Below are 27,500 nucleotides of genomic sequence, written 5' to 3' on the forward strand. Positions count from 1 at the left end.
AGCAAAACATCTTTAAAACAACACCTCACAACACAACGCCCCTCCCCTACCTGACCTAAATAATTGGTCTATGTAAAATCATATGGTTGTCCTGAGTGATTTGTCAGCACAGGTCCTTGTGTATTTCTACATTGATTTTAAACGGATGTCTGTCCTCGAGCTGCTCTGGTCTGTTTGGAGCCCAGGAAGAGTAGCTGATCCAAATCAAATCCTAAAATTAGCCTGTCTGCTTAGTAAATAAAAGCACAAACATAGACTGTCTTCGACATAAAGAGAAGCAGCCGTTCTGTGTGGACCCGCCAGGGAGCGGAGAGGTGCTTGTGGAAATCAGCGTCAAACTAATGACGGAGGGACGGAGAAGAAAGGAGCACCGGGCAGTCAGAGAGAGAGAGACTCCCACAAGAGATGCTTTGTCATGGCGACAGGACTTAACTGAATCTCCGTAAAGGCACAACTTACTGCACCTATGCAGACTATACACCAGCCTCTCAATTCCCTCTTTAGAGCATCAATATTATCATAGGTTAGACTATGTATGAATGGAAACCAATAACCACAAACAATGCAAGGTGAATCCTGCGCTATAATTAGTTGGTTAGGCTACAGATGACGGCCGCGCCACTGGTTCTCACCCACCTGCCTCCAGCGTGCTGTTGCACTGCCAGATCTCAGACGACGCTGCTTTCCAGCACGCCTCCCACAGTGAGAAGCAGTACTGGTCGTCGGCGGTCACCCATGCCGGGCTCATCACGGCTCCAACGTCTAAGCACAGCGCCAGGAACACGCACACCAGTCCCACCAACTTCAAAGGCGTCAGCGCCGAGACGCGCACCTCCTCTGTCTCGCTAACAGACGAAGACATTGTTGCAGGTTTCCGCTGACTGGGAGACTCGCCAGGGCGTTATGCTGCTGTCTGATGTCGCGTTGTGGCTTCTAGAATTCCCCCAATGATCCGTGTTTACATGTAGAATCTAAAGGAGTCACTGGAGATGAGAGAGTCTGGGCTCCCACCGCTACCGCTCTGCCGCTGCGCTGTAGCTGCTGATGATGATGCCAGTGCAGCGCACCGGCGCTTCCGTTCCAGTAGTGACGTAATGACATCGCTGCCTGAAAATTCTCTCCAAGATACACCGGGTCTTCAGGGTCTTTTTGAGTCTCTCTCTCCACAACTCGCTGGTCTTACATTAGAAAGTGAAAGCTGGCAAGGGAAATCTATGATTGTCTCTGCATCAGTGATAGTGACAGTGTGATTGCAATCACTCCATTGACAGGCCAGAGACTGTAGACTGCTGACTCCATTGTTTTTAGCCAGGGGAGGAAAGGCACTGCTTCAGCATTAAGACTCCCAAAGACACTGCAATAAACATGCACTCACTTCCAATTAGACACACACACACAGGCAGAGAAACAGGTTGGCAGGCAGGCAGCCAACAGACAGACAGGCAGGCAGCCGACAGACAGGCAGGCAGCTGACAGACAGGCAGGCAGGCAGCTGACAGACAGGCAGGCAGGCAGCTGACAGACAGACAGACAGGCAGGCAGCTGACAGAAAGGCAGGCAGCTGACAGACAGGCAGGCAGCTGACAGAAAGGCGGGCAGCTGACAGAAAGGCAGGCAGCTGACAGAAAGGCAGGCAGGCAGCAGACAGACAGGCAGGCAGACAGAAAGGCAGGCAGGCAGCTGACAGAAAGGCAGACAGAAAGGCAGGCAGGCAGCAGACAGACAGACAGGCAGGCAGACAGAAAGGTAGGCAGCAGACAGACAGGCAGGCAGGCAGCTGACAGAAAGGCAGGCAGACAGACAGGCAGGCAGACAGACAGGCAGGCAGCCGACAGACAGGCAGGCAGACAGCTGACAGAAAGGTAGGCAGCAGACAGAAAGGCAGGCAGAAAGGTAGGCAGCAGACAGGCAGGCAGGCAGGCAGCTGACAGAAAGGCAGGCAGACAGAAAGGTAGGCAGCAGACAGAAAGGCAGGCAGCTGACAGAAAGGCAGGCAGCCGACAGACAGGCAGGCAGGCAGCCGACAGTCAGGCAGACAGAAAGGCAGGCAGCTGACAGACAGACAGACAGACAGACAGACAGACAGGCAGGCAGGCAGGCAGGCAGGCAGGCAGGCAGGCATGCAGGCAGGCAGGCAGGCAGGCAGACAGACAGACAGACAGACAGACAGACAGATAGACACTGCATGTACAGTATATGCAAAAATCTCTCTATTGCATAGAACTTGTTACTAACATGAGAATGGTAATAGGGCCTCAGATTTACATAAGTAGGCCTGTCACACTGGGTCCTGTCACACTGGGTCCACTAAGAATACTGTGAGTCTCCAGTCTACTTTTAACTGCCTATTGTTCCAGAGTTGTGAGTTTGAAGTTTCTCTCAGTAGTTTCTTCACTCTCTTCCCCTGGCTCCCATGACAGCCAGGCAGCAGCACCTGCTGTGAACAGTCTCATAATGGGAGTTATTAGGATCCTGCATTAGCATATCTCATATCCTGCTGCCTGCCTGCCTGCCGTCTCAGTCTCACGCTACCTGGCTCTGTTTCGGTTTCAATAGACTGTCTGCCGAGGAAAGGTGCAAAATGGGTTTGCAGCTTACTTATTGTCATTATAGAGACACACACACACACACACACACACACACACACACACACACACACACACACACACACACACACACACACACACACAGAGAGAGAGAGAGAGAGAGAGAGAGAGAGCAATAGCTGTGGATTAAGGGAAGGAATCATCAGTGAGTCACCTAATGGCTTGAGGATAAATCAATAGAGACAGAGCCCTGGAGACCACAATGCATCTGGATAAACAAGCAGAGAACCAGACGGAGCCCTGGAGACCACAATGCATCTGGATAAACAAGCAGAGAACCAGACGGAGCCCTGGAGACCACAATGCATCTGGATAAACAAGCAGAGAACCAGACGGAGCCCTGGAGACCACAATGCATCTGGATAAACAAGCAGAGAACTAGACGGAGCAGAGCCAATAAAGCACTGCCACTTACCTACTGCAGCGCCACTGACAACCAGATAGAATCCACCTCATACTTACCTACTGCAGCACTACTGACAAACAGATAGAATCCACCTCATACTTACCTACTGCAGCACCACTGACAACCAGATAGAATCCACCTCATACTTACCTACTGCAGCACCACTGACAACCAGATAGAATCCACCTCATACTTACCTACTGCAGCGCCACTGACAACCAGATAGAATCCAACTCATACTTACTTACTGCAGCACCACTGACAAACAGATAGAATCCACCTCATACTTACCTACTGCAGCGCCACTGACAACCAGATAGAATCCACCTCATACTTACCTACTGCAGCACCACTGACAACCAGATAGAATCCACCTCATACTTACCTACTGCAGCGCCACTGACAACCAGATAGAATCCACCTCATACTTACCTACTGCAGCACCACTGACAAACAGATAGAATCCACCTCATACTTACCTACTGCAGCGCCACTGACAACCAGATAGAATCCACCTCATACTTACCTACTGCAGCACCACTGACAAACAGATAGAATCCACCTCATACTTACCTACTGCAGCGCCACTGGCAAACAGATAGAATCCAACCTCATACTTACCTACTGCAGCGCCACTGGCAAACAGATAGAATCCAACCTCATACTTACCTACTGCAGCACCACTGACAACCAGATAGAATCCATCTCATACTTACCTACTGCAGCACCACTGACAACCAGATAGAATCCATCTCATACTTACCTACTGCAGCACCACTGACAAACAGATAGAATCCACCTCATACTTACCTACTGCAGCACCACTGACAAACAGATAGAATCCACCTAATACTTACCTACTGCAGCGCCACTGACAAACAGATAGAATCCACCTCATACTTACCTACTGCAGCACCACTGACAAACAGATAGAATCCACCTCATACTTACCTACTGCAGCACCACTGACAAACATATAGAATACACCTCATACTTACCTACTGCAGTGCCACTGGCAAACAGATAGAATCCACCTCATACTTACCTACTGCAGCACCACTGACAACCAGATAGAATCCACCTCATACTTACCTACTGCAGCACTACTGACAACCAGATAGAATCCACCTCATACTTACCTACTGCAGCGCCACTGGCAAACAGATAGAATCCACCTCATACTTACCTACTGCAGCACCACTGACAAACAGATAGAATCCACCTCATACTTACCTACTGCAGCACCACTGACAAACAGATAGAATCCACCTCATACTTACCTACTGCAGCACTACTGACAACCAGATAGAATCCACCTCATACTTACCTACTGCAGCACTACTGACAAACAGATAGAATCCACCTCATACTTACCTACTGCAGCACCACTGACAACCAGATAGAATCCACCTCATACTTACCTACTGCAGCACCACTGACAACCAGATAGAATCCACCTCATACTTACCTACTGCAGCACCACTGGCAACCAGATAGAATCCACCTCATACTTACCTACTGCAGCACCACTGACAAACAGATAGAATCCACCTCATACTTACCTACTGCAGCGCCACTGACAACCAGATAGAATCCACCTCATACTTACCTACTGCAGCGCCACTGACAAACTTGCTAGAGTAAATAATTTAAAAGAGTCCATTTATAGAGTCTTAAAGCCAAGTAAACAAGAGTACGTATATTTCATTCAAGTTCTCTAACGTTAGCTAGATCTCCTAGTAGTACTGTTGTGATAATTACGTTCATTGTGTTGTGTAAGAGTTAAGGGCCATCCACCAAACCAATAACTATAAGGATAACTATGATTAACTAGGCTACATAACTATACAACGTTGGTGATTATCGACACTAGAGGACATTTGATCGTTTGTCGTTCTACAGTCCTGCACCTGTCAATCAACTGATCAACGCATCCTACTGCACACTGCCTATTTATAAGGTGGTAATGTAAAACCATTCCTGAGGTCTCTAGTACACAGATACTGGTTCAGACCATTCATGAGGTCTCTAGAACACAGATACTGGTTCAGACCATTCATGAGGTCTCTAGTACACAGATACTGGTTCAGACCAGTCATGAGGTCTCTAGTACACAGATACTGGTTCAGACCATTCATGAGGTCTCTAGAACACAGATACTGGTTCAGACATTCATGAGGTCTCTAGTACACAGATACTGGTTCAGACATTCATGAGGTCTCTAGAACACAGATACTGGTTCAGACCATTCATGAGGTCTCTAGTACACAGATACTGGTTCAGACATTCATGAGGTCTCTAACACACAGATACTGGTTCAGACATTCATGAGGTCTCTAACACACAGATACTGGTTCAGACATTCATGAGGTCTCTAGAACACAGATACTGGTTCAGACATTCATTAGGTCTCTAGAACACAGATACTGGTTCAGACCATTCATGAGGTCTCTAGTACACAGATACAGGTTCAGACATTCATGAGGTCTCTAGAACACAGATACTGGTTCAGACCATTCATGAGGTCTCTAGAACACAGATACTGGTTCAGACATTCATGAGGTCTCTAACACACAGATACTGGTTCAGACATTCATGAGGTCTCTAACACACAGATACAGGTTCAGACATTCATGAGGTCTCTAGTACACAGATACTGGTTCAGAACATTTGGTGCTTTCACGGTGTGTTCATTGTCATAGTCACTACTGCAAATAATACTTAATTAATTAATTAATTAATTAATTAATTAATTAATTAATTACGTTCATTGTGTTGTGTAAGAGTTAAGGGCCATCCACCAAACCAATAACTATAAGGATAACTATGATTAACTAGGCTACATAACTATACAACGTTGGTGATTATCGACACTAGAGGACATTTGATCGTTTGTCGTTCTACAGTCCTGCACCTGTCAATCAACTGATCAACGCATCCTACTGCACACTGCCTATTTATAAGGTGGTAATGTAAAACCATTCCTGAGGTCTCTAGTACACAGATACTGGTTCAGACCATTCATGAGGTCTCTAGAACACAGATACTGGTTCAGACCATTCATGAGGTCTCTAGTACACAGATACTGGTTCAGACCAGTCATGAGGTCTCTAGTACACAGATACTGGTTCAGACCATTCATGAGGTCTCTAGAACACAGATACTGGTTCAGACATTCATGAGGTCTCTAGTACACAGATACTGGTTCAGACATTCATGAGGTCTCTAGAACACAGATACTGGTTCAGACCATTCATGAGGTCTCTAGTACACAGATACTGGTTCAGACATTCATGAGGTCTCTAACACACAGATACTGGTTCAGACATTCATGAGGTCTCTAACACACAGATACTGGTTCAGACATTCATGAGGTCTCTAGAACACAGATACTGGTTCAGACATTCATTAGGTCTCTAGAACACAGATACTGGTTCAGACCATTCATGAGGTCTCTAGTACACAGATACAGGTTCAGACATTCATGAGGTCTCTAGAACACAGATACTGGTTCAGACCATTCATGAGGTCTCTAGAACACAGATACTGGTTCAGACATTCATGAGGTCTCTAACACACAGATACTGGTTCAGACATTCATGAGGTCTCTAACACACAGATACAGGTTCAGACATTCATGAGGTCTCTAGTACACAGATACTGGTTCAGAACATTTGGTGCTTTCACGGTGTGTTCATTGTCATAGTCACTACTGCAAATAATACTTAAATTTACATGTAGGCCTAATGAGAAATAATACAGTAACTTGTATTTAAATGTCGCAACTCAACAACAAACGCCATTTAGCATGCGTATCTTTTACAGAATATCATTGCCTCGTTGCTCAAGTGGTTTGTGAATGATTTCCATTTTTCTAATGGTTATCAATTCCTTTGGGTCTAATTTTCCACTGTGTTCATCTCTACATGTCCTGTGCAATTATTTGCAACGCAACAATGTTTTCATAACCGGCCAAAAGTCATCAATCACACCAATGCACTTTCTCTCCTCAACTTTCACCGAAATGCATTTGCTGTAGGCCTGTTTTACATTCAGCAATTAGTAAAAGCAAGCCTGCTTCTTTCCCCAAATAGGCTATTAGTCTTGGTATTTAAAAAGTAGTCAAATAAATGTCCTATAGCTTTCCTGGGATTTCACGAGAAGAGGAATGGCCTATTGCGTAGCGGTAGTCTTGCGTTGCATATAGCCTGTTGCGTAGCGGTAGTCTTGCGTTGCATATAGCCTGTTGCGAACGGGAACAGCTGGAAGAGAGAGATTGGTGATGTGTAGTGGAAGTAAGAAGCTGAATATTAGCCAGATATTAGGACATTCATTAGCTAAATAGTAGTCTTTTCCTGGGACGCCACATCATTTAAGAGGAATAGCTGTGGCAGTGGAAAGGCCAGGCGCGTAATTGCGCAACAGAACAAAGACAGACAGGCTGGAGATGTAGCTTATAGCCAAAGTAGAAGTGTATGAACATTAGACCATAATTCATAAGCTCATTATTAGGCTTAATAATATTGAATATTGAATAGATCCAGTCTATTTACACAGTAAAATAAACATGTTTTATTAGATAACAAAATCACACTATGTAGCTCCCTCCCAGTCCCTGTCACGGATGTGCAGCTGGAAAAGTTACCATATGTTTCAGGTTATTATGGACAAGAAATGTATCCTACCTAGGCTACAACAACACCGTGTAATGAAGGATGTTATTATTGTTTTCAAGTGAGTACAAACCTCTAGTCTAGGTTGTAAACTGCAGTGAATAGCCTATGTTATTTACTGTATGTTGTAAAAGCGGTGGATAGATTCCAGAACACAAGGGGAGGTCATATATGTGCTACAGTCATTCCTCACAGAAAACATCTATATAACATCTATATAACATCTATATAACATCTATATAATATCTATATAACATCTATATAACATCTATATAACATCTATATAACATCTATATAACATCTATATAATATCTATATAACATCTATATAACATCTATATAACATCTATATAACATCTATATAACATCTATATAACATCTATATAATATCTATATAACATCTATATAATATCCAAATAACATCTATATAACATCTATATAATATCTATATAACATCTATATAATATCTATATAATATCTATATAACATCTATATAACATCTATATAATATCTATATAATATCTATATAACATCTATATAATATCTATATAACATCTATATAACATCTATATAACATCTATATAACATCTATATAATATCTATATAATATCTATATAACATCTATATAATATCTATATAACATCTATATAGGGCCGAATGCATATTTTTTTGCGTCTCTGGTTACGTCTTTTCATGTAGGTTACAGTATCATCAGGGATCCCCTCAGTGGGGAGTGACTGCACCAGAGACTATTGCTGTCCACTATCTTGTGCTGAAACCCAGAAGTCAGATTCCTTCGCTGTCCATGGTGCTGATTCGGTGCACGCACACAGACTCCCACACAAGCAACAAATATCCACGTTTTTGGGGATTAACCCTAACCCGAACAACGAAACCTTAACCCAAAACCTTAACCCCTAACCCTAACCTTAACCCTAACCTTAACCCCTAACCCTAACCTTAACCCCTAACCCTAACCTTAACCCTAACCTTAACCTTAACCCTAACCCCTAACCTTAACCCTAACCTTAACCCCTAACCCTAACCTTAACCCTAACCTTAACCCCTAACCCTAACCTTAACCTTAACCCCTAACCTTAACCCCTAACCTTAACCCTAACCTTAACCCCTAACCTTAACCCCTAACCCTAACCTTAACCCCTAACCTTAACCCTAACCTTAACCCTAACCTTAACCCCTAACCTTAACCTTAACCCCTAACCCTAACCTTAACCCTAACCTTAACCCCTAACCCCTAACCTTAACCCTAGCCTTAACCCCTAACCCATAACCTTAACCCTAACCTTAACCTTAACCCCTAACCCCTAACCTTAACCTTAACCCTTAACCCCTAACCCCTAACCTTAACCATAACCTTAACCTTAACCCCTAACCCCTAACCCCTAACCTTAACCTTAACCCTAACCTTAACCCTAACCTTAACCCCTAACCCCTAACCCCTAACCTTAACCCTAACCTTAACCCTTAACCCCTAACCCTAACCTTAACCCCTAACCTTAACCCCTAACCCTAACCTTAACCCCTAACCTTAACCTTAACCCTAACCTTAACCCTAACTTTAACCCTAACCTTAACCTTAACCCCTAACCCTAACCTTAACCCTAACCTTAACCCCTAACCCCTAACCCCTAACCTTAACCCTAACCTTAACCTTAACCCCTAACCCCTAACCCCTAACCTTAACCCTAACCTTAACCTTAACCCCTAACCCCTAACCTTAACCCTAACCTTAACCTTAACCCCTAACCTTAAAGTGGAAATGACAGCATTTTAGCAACATGAATCCTATTAAAATGTTCATAAACACCCCCAGGAAGAATATTACACTTTTGTTTTGACATTTTCTGATGAGCGACCACTTAGATATGGTCATTTTCACATTTTCATAAATTCTTAGAGTGTTTGGGAACTGACGTACAGTAAGGCATTCGTGAATATTCTATAGAAATATAGAGGGAAGACGGTGGGACAATTAATACACAATAAAACCAAATAAAAACATCTCAATACTGCCCCTAGAGTCGCAACAGGTTAATACACAATAAAACCAAATAAAAACATCTGTCTTGTCCAGGACCAGTCTACACTGACCGGTGCAGGACCAGTCTACGCTGACCGGTGCAGGACCAGTCTACACTGACCGGTGCAGGACCAGTCTACACTGACCGGTGCGCCAGCTCCGTTCCCCGGAGATTAGAGGAACCTTGACAGGACTCCCTGTCCTATCGTAACTTTCTCAGAGTTCTAGCCAGGTCAGGTCATACACAGTTCAATGGTTCTCGGTCTCTCCTTTAGTCACACTGAAGTTTACCATTCTAATTCATTATATCTGTTACAGAATCTAATGATTACCAATAGTTACATTCCTCTAATTATTCATTATATCTGTTACATCATGTCATAAGGGTGGAATTTGTTTAGTCATTACCTTTAAGCATATACATTCCCTTATCAGTAGGACCTGTCATCATTCACTATGAACTGGACTGTGTGTTTACAGGCAGTAGGACCTGTCATCATTCACTATGAACTGGACTGTGTGTTTACAGGCAGTAGGACCTGTCATCATTCACTATGAACTGGACTGTGTGTTTACAGGCAGTAGGACCTGTCATCATTCACTATGAACTGGACTGTGTGTTTACAGGCAGTAGGGCCTGTCATCATTCACTATGAACTGGACTGTGTGTTTACAGGCAGTAGGACCTGTCATCATTCACTATGAACTGGACTGTGTGTTTACAGGCAGTAGGACCTGCCATCATTCACTATGAACTGGACTGTGTGTTTACAGGCAGTAGGGCCTGTCATCATTCACTTTGAACTGGATTGTGTGTTTACAGGCAGTAGGACCTGCCATCATTCACTATGAACTGGACTGTGTGTTTACAGGCAGTAGGACCTGTCATCATTCACTATGAACTGGACTGTGTGTTTACAGGCAGTAGGGCCTGTCATCATTCACTATGAACTGGACTGTGTGTTTACAGGCAGTAGGACCTGTCATCATTCACTTTGAACTGGACTGTGTGTTTACAGGCAGTAGGCCCTGCCATCATTCACTATGAACTGGACTGTGTGTTTACAGGCAGTAGGACCTGTCATCATTCACTTTGAACTGGACTGTGTGTTTACAGGCAGTAGGGCCTGTCATCATTCACTATGAACTGGACTGTGTGTTTACAGGCAGTAGGACCTGCCATCATTCACTATGAACTGGACTGTGTGTTTACAGGCAGTAGGACCTGTCATCATTCACTATGAACTGGACTGTGTGTTTACAGGCAGTAGGGCCTGTCATCATTCACTTTGAACTGGATTGTGTGTTTACAGGCAGTAGGGCCTGTCATCATTCACTTTGAACTGGATTGTGTGTTTACAGGCAGTAGGACCTGCCATCATTCACTATGAACTGGACTGTGTGTTTACAGGCAGTAGGACCTGTCATCATTCACTTTGAACTGGACTGTGTGTTTACAGGCAGTAGGGCCTGTCATCATTCACTATGAACTGGACTGTGTGTTTACAGGCAGTAGGGCCTGTCATCATTCACTATGAACTGGACTGTGTGTTTACAGGCAGTAGGACCTGTCATCATTCACTATGAACTGGACTGTGTGTTTACAGGCAGTAGGACCTGTCATCATTCACTTTGAACTGGATTGTGTGTTTACAGGCAGTAGGACCTGTCATCATTCACTATGAACTGGACTGTGTGTTTACAGGCAGTAGGACCTGTCATCATTCACTTTGAACTGGACTGTGTGTTTACAGGCAGTAGGACCTGTCATCATTCACTATGAACTGGACTGTGTGTTTACAGGCAGTAGGACCTGTCATCATTCACTATGAACTGGATTGTGTGTTTACAGGCAGTAGGACCTGTCATCATTCACTATGAACTGGACTGTGTGTTTACAGGCAGTAGGGCCTGTCATCATTCACTATGAACTGGACTGTGTGTTTACAGGCAGTAGGACCTGTCATCATTCACTATGAACTGGACTGTGTGTTTACAGGCAGTAGGACCTGTCATCATTCACTTTGAACTGGACTGTGTGTTTACAGGCAGTAGGACCTGTCATCATTCACTATGAACTGGACTGTGTGTTTACAGGCAGTAGGACCTGTCATCATTCACTATGAACTGGACTGTGTGTTTACAGGCAGTAGGGCCTGTCATCATTCACTATGAACTGGACTGTGTGTTTACAGGCAGTAGGACCTGTCATCATTCACTATGAACTGGACTGTGTGTTTACAGGCAGTAGGACCTGTCATCATTCACTTTGAACTGGACTGTGTGTTTACAGGCAGTAGGACCTGTCATCATTCACTTTGAACTGGACTGTGTGTTTACAGGCAGTAGGACCTGTCATCATTCACTTTGAACTGGACTGTGTGTTTACAGGCAGTAGGACCTGTCATCATTCACTATGAACTGGACTGTGTGTTTACAAGCAGTAGGACCTGTCATCATTCACTATGAACTGGACTGTGTGTTTACAGGCAGTAGGACCTGTCATCATTCACTTTGAACTGGACTGTGTGTTTACAGGCAGTAGGACCTGTCATCATTCACTATGAACTGGACTGTGTGTTTACAGGCAGTAGGACCTGTCATCATTCACTATGAACTGGACTGTGTGTTTACAGGCAGTAGGACCTGTCATCATTCACTTTGAACTGGACTGTGTGTTTACAAGCGCAACTTTAGATCATTAGAACGCATTCAGCAAAAGTCACAAAATACACCTGAATGGATTTCTGAGTCCTCTTACATTTGGGAACTTTACAGTCCTATTGATTAAACAAACATAAAAAGGCAGGCTATCTTTCCCTACAGTTCCCTCCACTAATATTGACACCCTTGGTAGATATGAGCAAAACGGGCTGTGAAAAAAATATGAAAAATATTAATCTAACCTTTAATTATTGTATAATAATTGAAAAATAATCTTATTATAAAAATTATTATAAAAATAATCTTATTATAGAACAAATATTTTTGTCATTCAATACTTTGTGTAACCTCCCTTTGCCAAGATAACAGCTCTGAGTCTTCTCCTATAATTTTGATACTGTAAACCATGCGATACTTTTGGGTAAGCTATCGTCAATGGGACTGGGATCGGATGCCTGTCGTTGGTTTCATGACTATCTAAAGGATAGAAGTCAGGTTGTTAGAGTCGACGGCATCCAGTCGGAGCCATTGGAGTTGGTTAAAGGGGTCCCACAAGGTTCTATGCTTGGTCCATTACTGTTCACTCTCCACATAAACAATATCGGTGATGAGATAAGTGTCAAATGAATTTATATGCTGATGACACTGTCATGTACTCTATCGCTTCAACGGCTGACCAAGCATTATCACTATTGGAGACAGATTTTAAGATATTACAAGGGTCTTTATACAGCTGAAACCTGTTTTAAATGCAAAGAATACACATTTAATGATTTTTAATAGGTTCAAAAAGTTGGTTGAAAATACACTTGCACTTAGGGGAACAACCTGTTAGGGGAACAACCTGTTAGGGGAACAACCTGTTAGGGGAACAACCTGTTAGGGGAACAACCTGTTAGGGGAATAACCTGTTAGGGGAACAACCTGTTAGGGGAACAACCTGTTAGGGGAACAACCTGTTAGGGGAACAACCTGTTAGGGGAATAACCTGTTAGGGGAACAACCTGTTAGGGGAATAACCTGTTAGGGGAACAACCTGTTAGGGGAATAACCGATGTGTAAGTGTAACAATCTGCTGTTGTATTTGTTTGTGTTATCTGTGATGGTTTTGTTTGTCTTGTGTAGTTTCTTAATCATTGTACCTAAACTGAATGTGTAAACATGTCTACGCAGGGCCCAGCTGTAAAAGAGACCTTGGTCTCAGTCTGTGTTCCTTGTTGAAATAAAGGTAGAATAATCATGCGTAATGAGGTTGGAGAACACATGGCAAGGGATCTGAGACCATTCCTCTATACAGAATCTCTCCAGATCCTTCAGATTCTGAGGCCCACACTTGTGGATTCTCCTCATCAGCTCATCCCACAGGTTTTCTATGGAGTTCAGGTCAGGGGACTGGGATGGCCATGGCAAAACCTTGATTTTGTGGTCAGTGAAACATTTCTGTGTTGATTTTGAGATGTGCTTTGGGTCATTGTCCTGCTGGAAGATCCAACCACGGCCCAGTTTAAGCTGTTTAAGATTTAATATCTGCTGGTACTTGATGGAGTCCATGATACCATGTATTCCCACAAGTGGTCCAGGGCCTTTGGAAGAAAAACAGCCCCAAAACATCAAAGATCCATCACCAGACTTCACAGTGGGGATGAGGTACTTTCTGTATGGATATCTTTCTGTCTACACCAATCCCACCTCCTGTGTTTGTTTCCAAAAAGCTCTACTTTGTTCTCATCTGACCATTGTTAGGTGTAACTGGCTGTAAGGGAGTCAGACACAGGAGAGCAGAAGTTGGGGAGACAAAGGAGCCTTTTATTTCAGTGAACAAAACCCACGGCACAAAGAACACTAAACACAATATGGGTTGACGTAACCCACGGCACTAAGAACACTAAACACAATATGGGTTGACATAACCCAGCGCAAACCAGTCTATCGTGCACATACACGAAACAACAAACAATTCCACACACAGACATGGGGGGGGGGGGGGGGGGACAGAGGGTTATATACACGTTTAATACTGAGGGAATTGAAACCAGGTGTGATGGAAAACAAGACAAGACAAATGGAAAAATGAAAGGTGGATCGGCGATGGCTAGAAAACCGACCGCCGAACTAGCAGCTAGCTAGCTAAAGTTAGGCTCTGTGTTTTTAGCTTGCTGCATAAATAGATACGCTAGCCTTTTAGCCACGGTATGACTGACTTGTGATCATTGCCCTTGTTTGATTGTATTGACATTCCCAGCCTTAGTTACATTAGTTTGTTATTGTCTAAAATATTGAGTCATTGAAACTGAAACGGTGCATCCCAAATGGAGGCAGCAAACAACATACCAGGCCAGCTGTGTTACAACCTGATAGTCATATCTTCTGGACTATCAAAACAGACTACTGGTGAATTATATTAATCATGCATTGAACTGCATCTATCTATTCTACCAACAATGTCTTACTGTACATCATGGAATGCTGAGTCAATTAGAATCTATTTTTAAAACCTCATTAAGTTGGTTTGTAGCATAAACTGGGAATTTTATATTTTTGACTGATATTATGATGGTCTGTTTCATAGATGCAAAGTAGTTGGAACGCTGTCAGTTCCACTTTAACCCTAAACCAAACCCTAAACCTAACTCCTAACCTTAACCCCAAACCCTAAACCTAACTCCTAACCTTAACCCTAAATCTAACTCCTTCCCTACCCCTAACCTTAACCCCAAACCCTAAACCTAACTCCTAACCTTAACCCTAAATCTAACTCCTACCCTACCCCTAACCTTAACCCCAAACCCTAAACCTAACTCCTAACCTTAACCCTAAATCTAACTCCTACCCTACCCCTAACCTTAACCTTAACCCCAAACCCTAAACCTAACTCCTACCCCTAACCTTAACCCTAAACCTAACTCCTAACCCTAACCTTAACCCTAAACCTAACTCCTAACCCTAACCTTAACCCCAAACCTAACCCTTAAACCTGAAATTAAAATGTTACTTTTCAGGACACGCAAAATGTCCTGACTTTTCAGAATTTACATTTGTTTCCTTTCTTGTCAGGACATTCTGGTCTGAAAACAAGATATGAAAACAAGTCAACACACACACACACACACACACACACACACACACACACACACACACACACACATACACACACACACACACACACACACACACACACACACACACACACACACACACACACACACACACACACACACACACACACACACACACTTATGAAACACAGCCAGGGATATCTCTCAGTGAGGCAGGACCCATGATGATAAAGAGAAAAGAGGTTTCAGAAGTCATCAGTGCATGGAGACAGAGAGACAGAAGAGAGCTCAACTGAGAAGGATGAAATCTCTAAAGTTGAGCTGCTTGTTTCTCTCTCCCTGTCTCTGTCTCTCTCCTGCTCTCTCCCCTGTCATGTACGGCAGGGGATACTCACTGTGAGGAGAGGGGCTTTGCAGCATTAATTAGATTTCACATCAAAGAGCGAGACAGTTGCTTCGTTGGGAGCGTGTGCCCGGCCGTGATTGGCTAATCGCTCTCACAGGTGATATACACACTCGGAACTCTGAGCTCCCTCTAACCTTGTTCAGCCTGCTGGTTTAGTGCAGGCTGAACTAGGTCTGTAACTGAAGCCTGTCTAGCTGTCAGCTAGAGCCATACACTGGTACCATCCACGCTTGTGATCTCAACAGCAGGCCCTTCTCTGCTCAGGTGGAGTTCAATACCACAAGATAATGGACAGAGACAGTCTCAGGTAGAGTTCAGTACCACGTGATAATGGACAGAGACAGTCTCAGGTAGAGTTCAGTACCACGTGATAATGGACAGAGACAGTCTCAGGTAGAGTTCAGTACCACGTGATAATGGACAGAGACAGTCTCAGGTAGAGTTCAATACCACAAGATAATGGACAGAGACAGTCTCAGGTAGAGTTCAGTACCACGTGATAATGGACAGAGACAGTCTCAGGTAGAGTTCAGTACCACATGATAATGGACAGAGACAGTCTCAAGTAGAGTTCAGTACCACATTATAATGGACAGAGACAGTCTCAGGTAGAGTTCAGTACCACATGATAATGGACAGAGACAGTCTCATGTAGAGTTCAGTACAATGTGATAATGGACAGAGACAGTCTCAGGTAGAGTTCAGTACCATGTGATAATGGACAGAGACAGTCTCAGGTAGAGTTCAGTACCACATTATAATGGACAGAGACAGTCTCAGGTAGAGTTCAGAACCACGTGATAATGGACAGAGACAGTCTCAGGTAGAGTTCAGTACCACGTGATAATGGACAGTCTCAGGTAGAGTTCAGTACCACGTGATAATGGACAGAGACAGTCTCAGGTAGAGTTCAGTACCACGTGATAATGGACAGAGACAGTCTCAGGTAGAGTTCAGTACCACGTGATAATGGACAGAGACAGTCTCAGGTAGAGTTCAGTACAACGTGATAATGGACAGAGACAGTCTCAGGTAGAGTTCAGAACCACGTGATAATGGACAGAGACAGTCTCAGGTAGAGTTCAGTACAACGTGATAATGGACAGAGACAGTCTCAGGTAGAGTTCAGTACAACATGATAATGGACAGAGACAGTAATAATCCAAACCTTCTAATCTCGATCCAGGATCAATCTGTTCCATAATCCAAACCTTCTAATCTCGATCCAGGATCAATCTATTCCCTAATCCAAACCTTCTAATCTCGATCCAGGATCAATCTATTCCCTAATCCAAACCTTCTAATCTCGATCCAGGATCAATCTATTCCCTAATCCAAACCTTCGCTCTGATATGATCGATACAAGTGAATATTAATGCTGCCTAAATAAATGAGATAATGTCTCTCTCTCTCTCTGTCTCTAAACCAGAGTCTGTTATTTCATCCAGTTAAGACTACATGATAAGTAATCAGAGGGGAGATCATCCGTCTTGGAATTCAGGGTGAGAGAAAGACCCCTGGTTCACTGGCCTGGATGACAAGAGGGATTTCACCCCCACATGCATATGAACACACACATCTCATTTGAGAACAGACTGAGAACGTCTCCAAACACACACATCTCATTTGAGAACAGACTGAGAACGTCTCCAAAGTCATGCCAAGTGCATAAAAGAATGTTCATATGGTCAGAGGTCAACAGAAATCTAATTATGACAACGAGGTGAAGTACAGGCACTTTAATTATTCAAACCTCCTGTATGATCATTTCAATGACACAGGAATGGGGTGGGGGTGTAGTGTGAGAAGGATCTCTCTATCTGATCTGCGAGGCGGAGGCTCTGTGTTTGATGGGGGAGGAGTTGGCCATGGCTGGGAGATGAAGGTTCCGTGACACAAAGTTCCTCTGGCGGACATCAGTGGGAGGGAGTTCCCTGGAAGAGGTGTTCCCATTGGAGGAGGCAGAGTGGGGTGGGGTGTAAGCAGGCGTGGTTCCTTTCACCTCGTACGTCCACTGCATGTCTGCTGTCTGGAGGAGAGACAAGCAGCTGTCAGCCAGTGAGGTGTGTGTCTGCAGGATAGACAAGCAGCTGTCAACCAGTGAGGTGTGTGTCTGCTGTCTGCAGGAGAGACAAGCAGCTGTCAACCAGTGAGGTGTGTGTATGTCTGCTGTCTGGGGGAGGGGCAAGCATCTGTCAACCACTGAGGTGTGTGTGTCTGCTGTCTGGGGGAGAGACAAGCAGCTGTCAATCAGTGAGGTGTGTGTGTCTGCTGTCTGGGGGAGAGACAAGCAGCTGTCAATCAGTGAGGTGTGTGCCTGCTGTCTGGGGGAGAGACAAGCAGCTGTCAACCAGTGAGGTGTGTGTGTCTGCTGTCTGGGGGAGGGACAAGCATCTGTCAATCACGGAGGTGTGTGTGTCTGTATCTGTTGCCCTGATCCTTACACTCTTAGAAAAAAGGATTCCAAAAGGGTTCTTCAGCTTTCCCCATAGGAGAACCCTTTTTGGTTCCAGGTAGAACCATTTTTGATTCCAGGTAGAACTCTTTTGGATTCTATATAGAAAGAACCCTTATGTAGAAAGAATCCTATTTCTACATGGAACCCAAAAGGGTTCTTTCTACCTGGAACCAAAAAGGGTTCTTCCAGAGGTTCTCCTATGGGAACAGTCGAAGAGCCCTTTTAGCTTCTAGATTGCACCTTTTTTAGCAAGGAGTGTAGTGTGTTACTAGCCAGACATACCTGGACCAGCAGCGTAGCGTGGTGTCTCTTGCTGTACATGGAGGGGGTGAAGGAGACGGTGAGGAGGGTACCGGCTGACCCCACTGGGAGGAGCTCACCTGAGGAGGGACACACCTGGAACTCACTGCCTCCACCTGGCAGGAACCCTGCTGTGAATGGCTCTGGGTACCTGCCACATAGACATTCAGGAACACAAACATGGACAGGGTAAGTGTTAGAGAAACACACACACACACACACACACACACACACACACACACACACACACACACACACACACACACACACACACACACACACACACACACAGCTTGACCTGGTCTGGCTGGTCAGTCTGAAGCCCACAGCAGAGGTCTTGTGTAGCCCTGCAGCGTTAATGGTGATGACATCATCAACCTGCGGCTCGGTGGAGATGAGGCTGATGGGAAACTTCCAGAGCCCACCTGTCAAACACTGAACCGCCAGCACAGCTGAACACCTAGGGAGAGGAGGAGAGGAGGGGAGGAGGGGGTGGGAGAAGAGAGGAGGGGAGACGAGAGGAGGAGAGGGGAGAAGAGAAGAGGGTAGAGGAGGGGACAGGGTGAGAGGAAGAGGATAGGGGAGTGGAGGGGAGAGGGGGAGGAGGAAGGTAGAGGAGGAGAGGGAGAGGGGAACACAAATAGATACAGTCTCTGAAGAGTAATTATTTATAAGTAATGCACTTTATCAGATGTTAGTCTGCTACCTGGATTTCTAGAAGGTGCAGAGCTGAGAGCCAGTGTGTTTGTGTGTGAAAAATGCGTGTGTTTGTGTGTGTGTGTGTAATATGCGCACGTTTGTGTGTGTGTGTGTGTGTGTCTATGTGATGTATGTCCGTTACCTGAGAGGTTTGTAAGGGGTGAAGATGAGGTTGATGGTGAGAGAGACGATGCCAGAGTGGGGGTCTCTGTGACAGTTCAGTAGAGACAGGGTTACACAGCCCTCCAGCTGGGACCGCTCAGCATCACTGTTATAACACACCTCACATAGGAAGTCTTCTAGAGCCAGCCTGAAGCCTGCTGCTAACACATGGATGGACACACACACACTGACTCAGTTCTGGTACTCTGTGTATATAGCCAAGTTATCATTGACTCAGTACTGGTACTCTGTGTATACAGCCAAGTTATCATTGACTCAGTACTGGTACTATGTGTAAACAGCCAAGTTATCATTGACTCAGTACTGATACTCTGTGTATACAGCCAAGTTATCATTGACTCAGTACTGGTACCCTGTGTATACAGCCAAGTTATCATTGACTCAGTACTGATACTCTGTATATAGCCAAGTTATCATTGACTCAGTACTGATACTCTGTATATAGCCAAGTTATCATTGACTCAGTACTGATACTCTGTGTATATAGCCAAGTTATCATTGACTCAGTACTGATACTCTGTGTATACAGCCAAGTTATCATTGACTCAGTACTGATACTCTGTGTATATAGCCAAGTTATCATTGACTCAGTACTGGTACTCTGTATATAGCCAAGTTATCATTGACTCACTACTGATACTCTGTATATAGCCAAGTTATCATTGACTCAGTACTGATACTCTGTATATAGCCAAGTTATCATTGACTCAGTACTGATACTCTGTGTATATAGCCAAGTTATCATTGACTCAGTACTGATACTCTGTGTATACAGCCAAGTTATCATTGACTCAGTACTGATACTCTGTGTATATAGCCAAGTTATCATTGACTCAGTACTGATACTCTGTGTATACAGCCAAGTTATCATTGACTCAGTACTGATACTCTGTGTATATAGCCAAGTTATCATTGACTCAGTACTGATACTCTGTGTATATAGCCAAGTTATCATTGACTCAGTACTGATACTCTGTGTATATAGCCAAGTTATCATTGACTCAGTACTGATACTCTGTGTATACAGCCAAGTTATCATTGACTCAGTACTGATACTCTGTGTATACAGCCAAGTTATCATTGACTCAGTACTGATTCTCTGTATATAGCCAAGTTATCATTGACTCAGTACTGATACTCTGTGTATATAGCCAAGTTATCATTGACTCAGTACTGATACTCTGTGTATATAGCCAAGTTATCATTGACTCAGTACTGATACTCTGTGTATATAGCCAAGTTATCATTGACTCAGTACTGATACTCTGTGTATACAGCCAAGTTGGCTGACAGCCGTGGTATATCAGACCGTATACCACGGAGATGATAAAACATGTATTTTTACTGCTCTAATTACGTTGGTAACCAGTTTATAATATCAATAAGGCACCTTGGGGGTTTGTGGTATATAACTAATATACCACGGCTAAGAGCTGTATCCAGGCACTCTGCGTTGAGATGTGCCTAAGAACAGCCCTTAGCTGTGGTCTATTGGCCATATACCACACCCCCTCGGGCCTTATTGCTTAATGATATCATTGTTAGTCTACACCTGTTGTTTACCAAGCACGTGACAAATACAATTGTATTTGATTTGACACACACACACTATCCACCCTGACTTTGTCAAAACAGCAATATGGTGTGTGTTGTCAGGAGACTAGACACATCCTACAAGGAGAATGATGATGTGTGTGTTGTCAGGAGACTAGACAGATCCTACAAGGAGAATGATGATGTGTGTGTTGTCAGGAGACTAGACACATCATACAAGGAGAATGATGATGTGTGTGTTGTCAGGAGATTAGACACATCATACAAGGAGAATGATGATGTGTGTGTTGTCAGGAGACTAGACAGATCCTACAAGGAGAATGATGATGTGTGTGTTGTCAGGAGACTAGACACATCCTACAAGGAGAATGATGATGTGTGTGTTGTCAGGAGACTAGACAGATCCTACAAGGAGAATGATGATGTGTGTGTTGTCAGGAGACTAGACAGATCCTACAAGGAGAATGATGATGTGTGTATTGTCAGGAGACTAGACAGATCCTACAAGGAGAATGATGATGTGTGTGTTGTCAGGAGACTAGACACATCCTACAAGGAGAATGATGATGTGTGTGTTGTCAGGAGACTAGACAGATCCTACAAGGAGAATGATGATGTGTGTGTTGTCAGGAGACTAGACACATCCTAGAAGGAGAATGATGAGGTGTGTGTTGTCAGGAGATTAGACACATCCTAGAAGGAGAATGATGAGGTGTGTGTTGTCAGGAGATTAGACACATCCTACAAGGAGAATGATGATGTGTGTGTTGTCAGGAGACTAGACAGATCCTACAAGGAGAATGATGATGTGTGTGTTGTCAGGAGACTAGACACATCCTACAAGGAGAATGATGATGTGTGTGTTGTCAGGAGACTAGACAGATCCTACAAGGAGAATGATGATGTGTGTGTTGTCAGGAGACTAGACACATCCTAGAAGGAGAATGATGAGGTGTGTGCTGTCAGGAGATTAGACACATCCTAGAAGGAGAATGATGATGTGTGTGTTGTCAGGAGACTAGACACATCCTAGAAGGAGAATGATGATGTGTGTGTTGTCAGGAGACTAGACACATCCTACAAGGAGAATGATGAGGTGTGTGTTGTCAGGAGACTAGACAGATCCTACAAGGAGAATGATGAGGTGTGTGTTGTCAGGAGACTAGACACATCCTACAAGGAGAATGATGAGGTGTGTGTTGTCAGGAGACTAGACAGATCCTACAAGGAGAATGATGAGGTGTGTGTTGTCAGGAGACTAGACACATCCTACAAGGAGAATGATGAGGTGTGTGTTGTCAGGAGACTAGACACATCCTACAAGGAGAATGATGAGGTGTGTGTTGTCAGGAGACTAGACACATCCTACAAGGAGAATGATGAGGTGTGTGTTGTCAGGAGACTAGACAGATCCTACAAGGAGAATGATGAGGTGTGTGTTGTCAGGAGACTAGACACATCCTACAAGGAGAATGATGAGGTGTGTGTTGTCAGGAGACTAGACACATCCTACAAGGAGAATGATGAGGTGTGTGTTGTCAGGAGACTAGACACATCCTACAAGGAGAATGATGAGGTGTGTGTTGTCAGGAGACTAGACACATCCTACAAGGAGAATGATGAGGTGTGTGTTGTCAGGAGACTAGACACATCCTACAAGGAGAATGATGAGGTGTGTGTTGTCAGGAGATTATTGTGACGATTATGAACAAGTGGACTTCACTTAACCAGAGTTAGCATTTTATGCTAACGAACACTGTGAACATTGTCAGCTGACTACGGTACCTTGGATATGCTCTGTTGAGACAGAATTTTGCATTACAATTAGCTACATAATCACATCACACACTCTCAGGGTACAGGCCCACACACTCTCAGGGTACAGGCCCACACACTCTCAGGGTACAGGCCCACACACTCTCAGGGTACAGGCCCACACACTCTCAGGGTACAGGCCCACACACTCTCAGGGTACAGGCCCACACACTCTCAGGGTACAGGCCCACACACTCTCAGGGTACAGGCCCACACACTCTCAGGGTACAGGCCCACACACTCTCAGGGTACAGGCCCACACACTCTCAGGGTACAGGCCCACACACTCTCACGGTACAGGCCCACACACGACAACACACACTCTCAGGGTACAGGCCCATACACTCTCAGTCAGGGTACAGGCCCACACACTCTCAGGGTACAGACCCACACACTCTCAGGGTACAGGTCCACACACTCTCAGGGTACAGACCCACACACTCTCAGGGTACAGGCCCACACACGACAACATACACAATGACGTGCAACACACACTCACTTCAAACCTAACTTCCAGTGAAGTTGATGTGATCTCACCTGAGGTTCCGGAGGAGGGGGCGCTGATGAGAGTTGTGTCTGTGTTGCTGATGGAGGAGGGGGCCCTGATGAGAGTTGTGTATGTGTTGCTGATGGAGGAGGGGGCCCTGATGAGAGTTGTGTCTGTGTTGCTGACGGAGGAGGGGGCCCTGATGAGAGTTGTGTCTGTGTTGCTGACGGAGGAGGGGGCCCTGATGAGAGTTGTGTCTGTGTTGCTGATGGAGGAGGGGGCCCTGATGAGAGTTGTGTCTGTGTTGCTGGCGGAGGAGGGGGCCCTGATGAGAGTTGTGTCTGTGTTGCTGACGGAGGAGCCAGGAACACATCCCGTCAACAGCACCTCCACTCTCTCCTCCACTCGACCGCGAGCCTCACATTCTATCACCGCTGGATGAGAGGGTTCAGGAGGGGCCTCTGGGATGCCATGGATGGGGTAGACCCAGCGGACCAAACGCACCCGGTCTTTCTCTACCTCCACACACCTGTACACAGAGAAACACCTATTACACACACATGTGTACACACACACACACACACACACATGTGTACACACACACACACACGCATGTGCACACACACACACGCATGTGCACACACACACACACACACACTGTACTGACTTGTCCCTTTGGGCCGTGGTGAGTGGTGTGTCCAGGCGGGGGAGGTTGAAGAGGGGCTCTAGCTGAACCAGGAGCCAGGCCTGGTGCAGTTGCATGGAGTCAGGGGCAAACACCACAGGAATGTCCACACTGGCCCCCGCAGACACACGCACACCTGGAGCCAACATGGAGGACGGGAGGGACAAGCTTTACTAGTGTATCTAACATGTAGGCTGAAACTCAGGCTAACACCGTGGAGAACAGAGGAACTATGCCTTTAAAGTAAGGCTTGACAGAGAGATGTGTAAGAACTGACCTTGTGTCTGTTTGAGGGTGATGCAGAACAGAGGAACTATGCCTTTAAAGTAAGGCTTGACACAGAGATGTGTAAGAACTGACCTTGTGTCTGTTTGAGGGTGATGCAGAACAGAGGAACTATGCCTTTAAAGTAAGGCTTGACACAGAGATGTGTAAGAACTGACCTTGTGTCTGTTTGAGGGGGATGCAGAACACTTTCCTGTCACAGATGAAGGACTGGCTTGATCTCTTCTGACCGGGCTCCTCGTCTGATAGGAGAATGAACCATTACTACCATCATGTCTCTACTAGGACTGTTTCCCTGTGTGTCTGGGGTAGGACTATGTCTGTACATGCATACTGTATATGTGTGTGTGTGTGTCCAGTGTATGTCTAGTGTGTGTCCAGTGTGTGTCCAGTGTGTGTCCAGTGTATGTCTAGTGTGTGTCCAGTGTGTGTGTCCAGTGTGTGTGTCCAGTGTGTGTCCAGTGTGTGTCCAGTGTGTGTTCAGTGTGTGTGTCCAGTGTGTGTCCAGTGTGTGTCCAGTGTGTGTGTCCAGTGTGTGTCTAGTGTGTGTGTCCAGTGTGTGTCTAGTGTGTGTCCAGTGTGTGTGTCCAGTGTGTGTCTCCAGTGTGTGTCCAGTGTGTGTTCAGTGTGTGTCCAGTGTGTGTCCAGTGTGTGTGTGTCCAGTGTGTATGTCCAGTGTGTGTGTCCAGTGTGTGTCCAGTGTGTGTCTAGTGTGTGTCCAGTGTGTGTCCAGTGTGTGTCCAGTGTGTGTCCAGTGTGTGTTCAGTGTGTGTCCAGTGTGTGTCCAGTGTGTGTCCAGTGTGTGTTCAGTGTGTGTGTCCAGTGTGTGTGTCTAGTGTGTGTCCAGTGTGTGTGTCCAGTGTGTGTGTCCAGTGTGTATGTCCAGTGTGTGTTCAGTGTGTGTCCAGTGTGTGTTCAGTGTGTGTGTCCAGTGTGTGTCTAGTGTGTGTTCAGTGTGTGTGTCCAGTGTGTGTATGTCCAGTGTGTGTGTCCAGTGTGTGTTCAGTGTGTGTGTCCAGTGTGTGTGTGTCCAGTGTGTATGTCCAGTGTGTGTCCAGTGTATGTCTAGTGTGTGTCCAGTGTGTGTGTCCAGTGTGTGTGTCCAGTGTGTGTCCAGTGTGTGTCCAGTGTGTGTTCAGTGTGTGTGTCCAGTGTGTGTTCAGTGTGTGTGTCCAGTGTGTGTCCAGTGTGTGTCCAGTGTGTGTCCAGTGTGTGTCCAGTGTGTGTCCAGTGTGTGTGTGTCCAGTGTGTGTGTCTAGTGTGTGTCCAGTGTGTGTCCAGTGTGTGTTCAGTGTGTGTCCAGTGTGTGTCCAGTGTGTGTCCAGTGTGTGTTCAGTGTGTATGTCCAGTGTGTGTGTCTAGTGTGTGTCCAGTGTGTGTCTAGTGTGTGTGTCTAGTGTGTGTCCAGTGTGTGTCCAGTGTGTGTTCAGTGTGTGTCCAGTGTGTGTCCAGTGTGTGTCCAGTGTGTGTGTCTAGTGTGTGTCCAGTGTGTGTCCAGTGTGTGTTCAGTGTGTGTCCAGTGTGTGTCCAGTGTGTGTCCAGTGTGTGTCCAGTGTGTGTTCAGTGTGTGTGTCCAGTGTGTATGTCCAGTGTGTGTCCAGTGTGTGTCCAGTGTGTGTTCAGTGTGTGTGTCCAGTGTGTGTGTCCAGTGTGTATGTCCAGTGTGTGTCCAGTGTGTGTTCAGTGTGTGTGTCCAGTGTGTGTCTAGTGTGTGTTCAGTGTGTGTGTCCAGTGTGTGTATGTCCAGTGTGTGTCCAGTGTGTGTCCAGTGTGTATGTCCAGTGTGTGTGTCCAGTGTGTGTCCAGTGTGTGTCCAGTGTGTGTGTCCAGTGTGTGTCCAGTGTGTGTGTCCAGTGTGTGTCCAGTGTCTGTGTCCAGTGTCTGTGTCCAGTGTGTGTTCAGTGTGTGTGTCCAGTGTGTGTGTCTAGTGTGTGTCCAGTGTGTGTTCAGTGTGTATGTCCAGTGTGTGTCCAGTGTGTGTCCAGTGTGTGTGTCCAGTGTGTGTCCAGTGTGTGTGTCCAGTGTGTGTGTCCAGTGTGTGTCCAATGTGTGTGTCCAGTGTGTGTCCAGTGTGTGTGTCCAGTGTGTGTCCAGTGTGTGTCCAGTGTGTGTCCAGTGTGTGTCCAGTGTGTGTGTCCAGTGTGTGTCCAGTGTGTGTCCAGTGTGTGTGTCCAGTGTGTGTCCAGTGTGTGTCCAGTATGTGTTCAGTGTGTGTGTTTGACCTGTGAGTCTGAGGTGCAGCAGGGCTGGGTGTTCAGTAGGGTTCCTGAAGGGGAGGATGATGGAGGAATGAGATCCCACAGGGGAGGCTACAGACAGAGGCTCCATCCTCCCAGGGGTCAGGCCTTCACCACAAAGCTGGAAACTCCAGTGCTTCAACTGGGAGGACAACAACAACAACTAAATCATTGTCAGCTGACAGATGGAGGAATTACATTTTGGTTACCTAGTTACGTGTGGAAATAGCAGAGAATTCAGAACCATGGATAGTGGAAAAATGTCATTGATTTTGATGAATCTTTGGAATCATCAACAATAATTGTTTACACCATTGTACTGTGAGTCCGTCCTTATCCAACTGCTGTATCAGACAGTCCTTATTCACTTCCTACCTCTTCCCCTTACCCTCCAACCCTTCCCCTCTCTCCCCAATCCTTCCTACCTCTTCCCCTCACCCTCCAACCCTTCCTACCTCTTCCCCTTACCCTCCAACCCTTCCCCTCTCTCTCCAACCCTTCCTACCTCTTCCCCTTACCCTCCAACCCTTCCTACCTCTCCCCCTTACCTTCCAACCCTTCCTACCTCTTCCCCTTACCCTCCAACCCTTCCTACCTCTTCCCCTTACCCTCCAACCCTTCCTACCTCTTCCCCGTACCCTCCAACCATTCCTACCTCTTCCCCTTACCCTCCAACCCTTCCTACCTCTTCCCCTTACCCTCCAACCCTTCCTACCTCTTCCCCTTACCCTCCAACCCTTCCTACCTCTTCCCCTTACCCTCCAACCCTTCCTACCTCTTCCCCTCTCTCTCCAACCCTTCCTACCTCTTCCCCTTACCCTCCAACCATTCCCCTCTCTCTCCAACCCTTCCTACCTCTTCCCCTTACCCTCCAAACCATCCTACCTCTTCCCCTTACCCTCCAACCATTCCTACCTCTTCCCCTTCCCCTCCAACCCTTCCTACC

General features: G+C 45.5%; 2 protein-coding genes across 2 annotated transcripts in view; both read right to left on the reverse strand.

Moving 5' to 3' along the window:
- The window catches only part of LOC110527183 (transmembrane protein 47), a 15,981-nt gene extending 14,923 nt beyond the window's left edge, over positions 1-1,058 (reverse strand). The window contains exon 1 of the mRNA XM_036951617.2: positions 637-1,058. Coding sequence (XP_036807512.1) covers positions 637-862 — 226 coding nt within the window. The 5' untranslated portion in view covers positions 863-1,058. The remainder of the gene's footprint in view (positions 1-636) is intronic.
- Positions 1,059-17,575: 16,517 nt separating this feature from the next.
- The window catches only part of LOC110502326 (cilia- and flagella-associated protein 47), a 106,063-nt gene continuing 96,138 nt past the window's right edge, over positions 17,576-27,500 (reverse strand). The window contains exons 53-60 of the mRNA XM_090207306.1: positions 26,540-26,696; positions 24,476-24,559; positions 24,015-24,168; positions 23,398-23,876; positions 19,451-19,628; positions 18,908-19,069; positions 18,592-18,760; positions 17,576-17,880 (exon numbers count right to left, since the gene is read on the reverse strand). Coding sequence (XP_090063432.1) covers positions 17,668-17,880; positions 18,592-18,760; positions 18,908-19,069; positions 19,451-19,628; positions 23,398-23,876; positions 24,015-24,168; positions 24,476-24,559; positions 26,540-26,696 — 1,596 coding nt within the window. The 3' untranslated portion in view covers positions 17,576-17,667. The remainder of the gene's footprint in view (positions 17,881-18,591; positions 18,761-18,907; positions 19,070-19,450; positions 19,629-23,397; positions 23,877-24,014; positions 24,169-24,475; positions 24,560-26,539; positions 26,697-27,500) is intronic.

The sequence above is a fragment of the Oncorhynchus mykiss genome, chromosome 18, assembly GCF_057628025.1.
Source record: "Oncorhynchus mykiss isolate SJ-2025 chromosome 18, ASM5762802v1, whole genome shotgun sequence".
Taxonomy (NCBI): domain Eukaryota; kingdom Metazoa; phylum Chordata; class Actinopteri; order Salmoniformes; family Salmonidae; genus Oncorhynchus; species Oncorhynchus mykiss.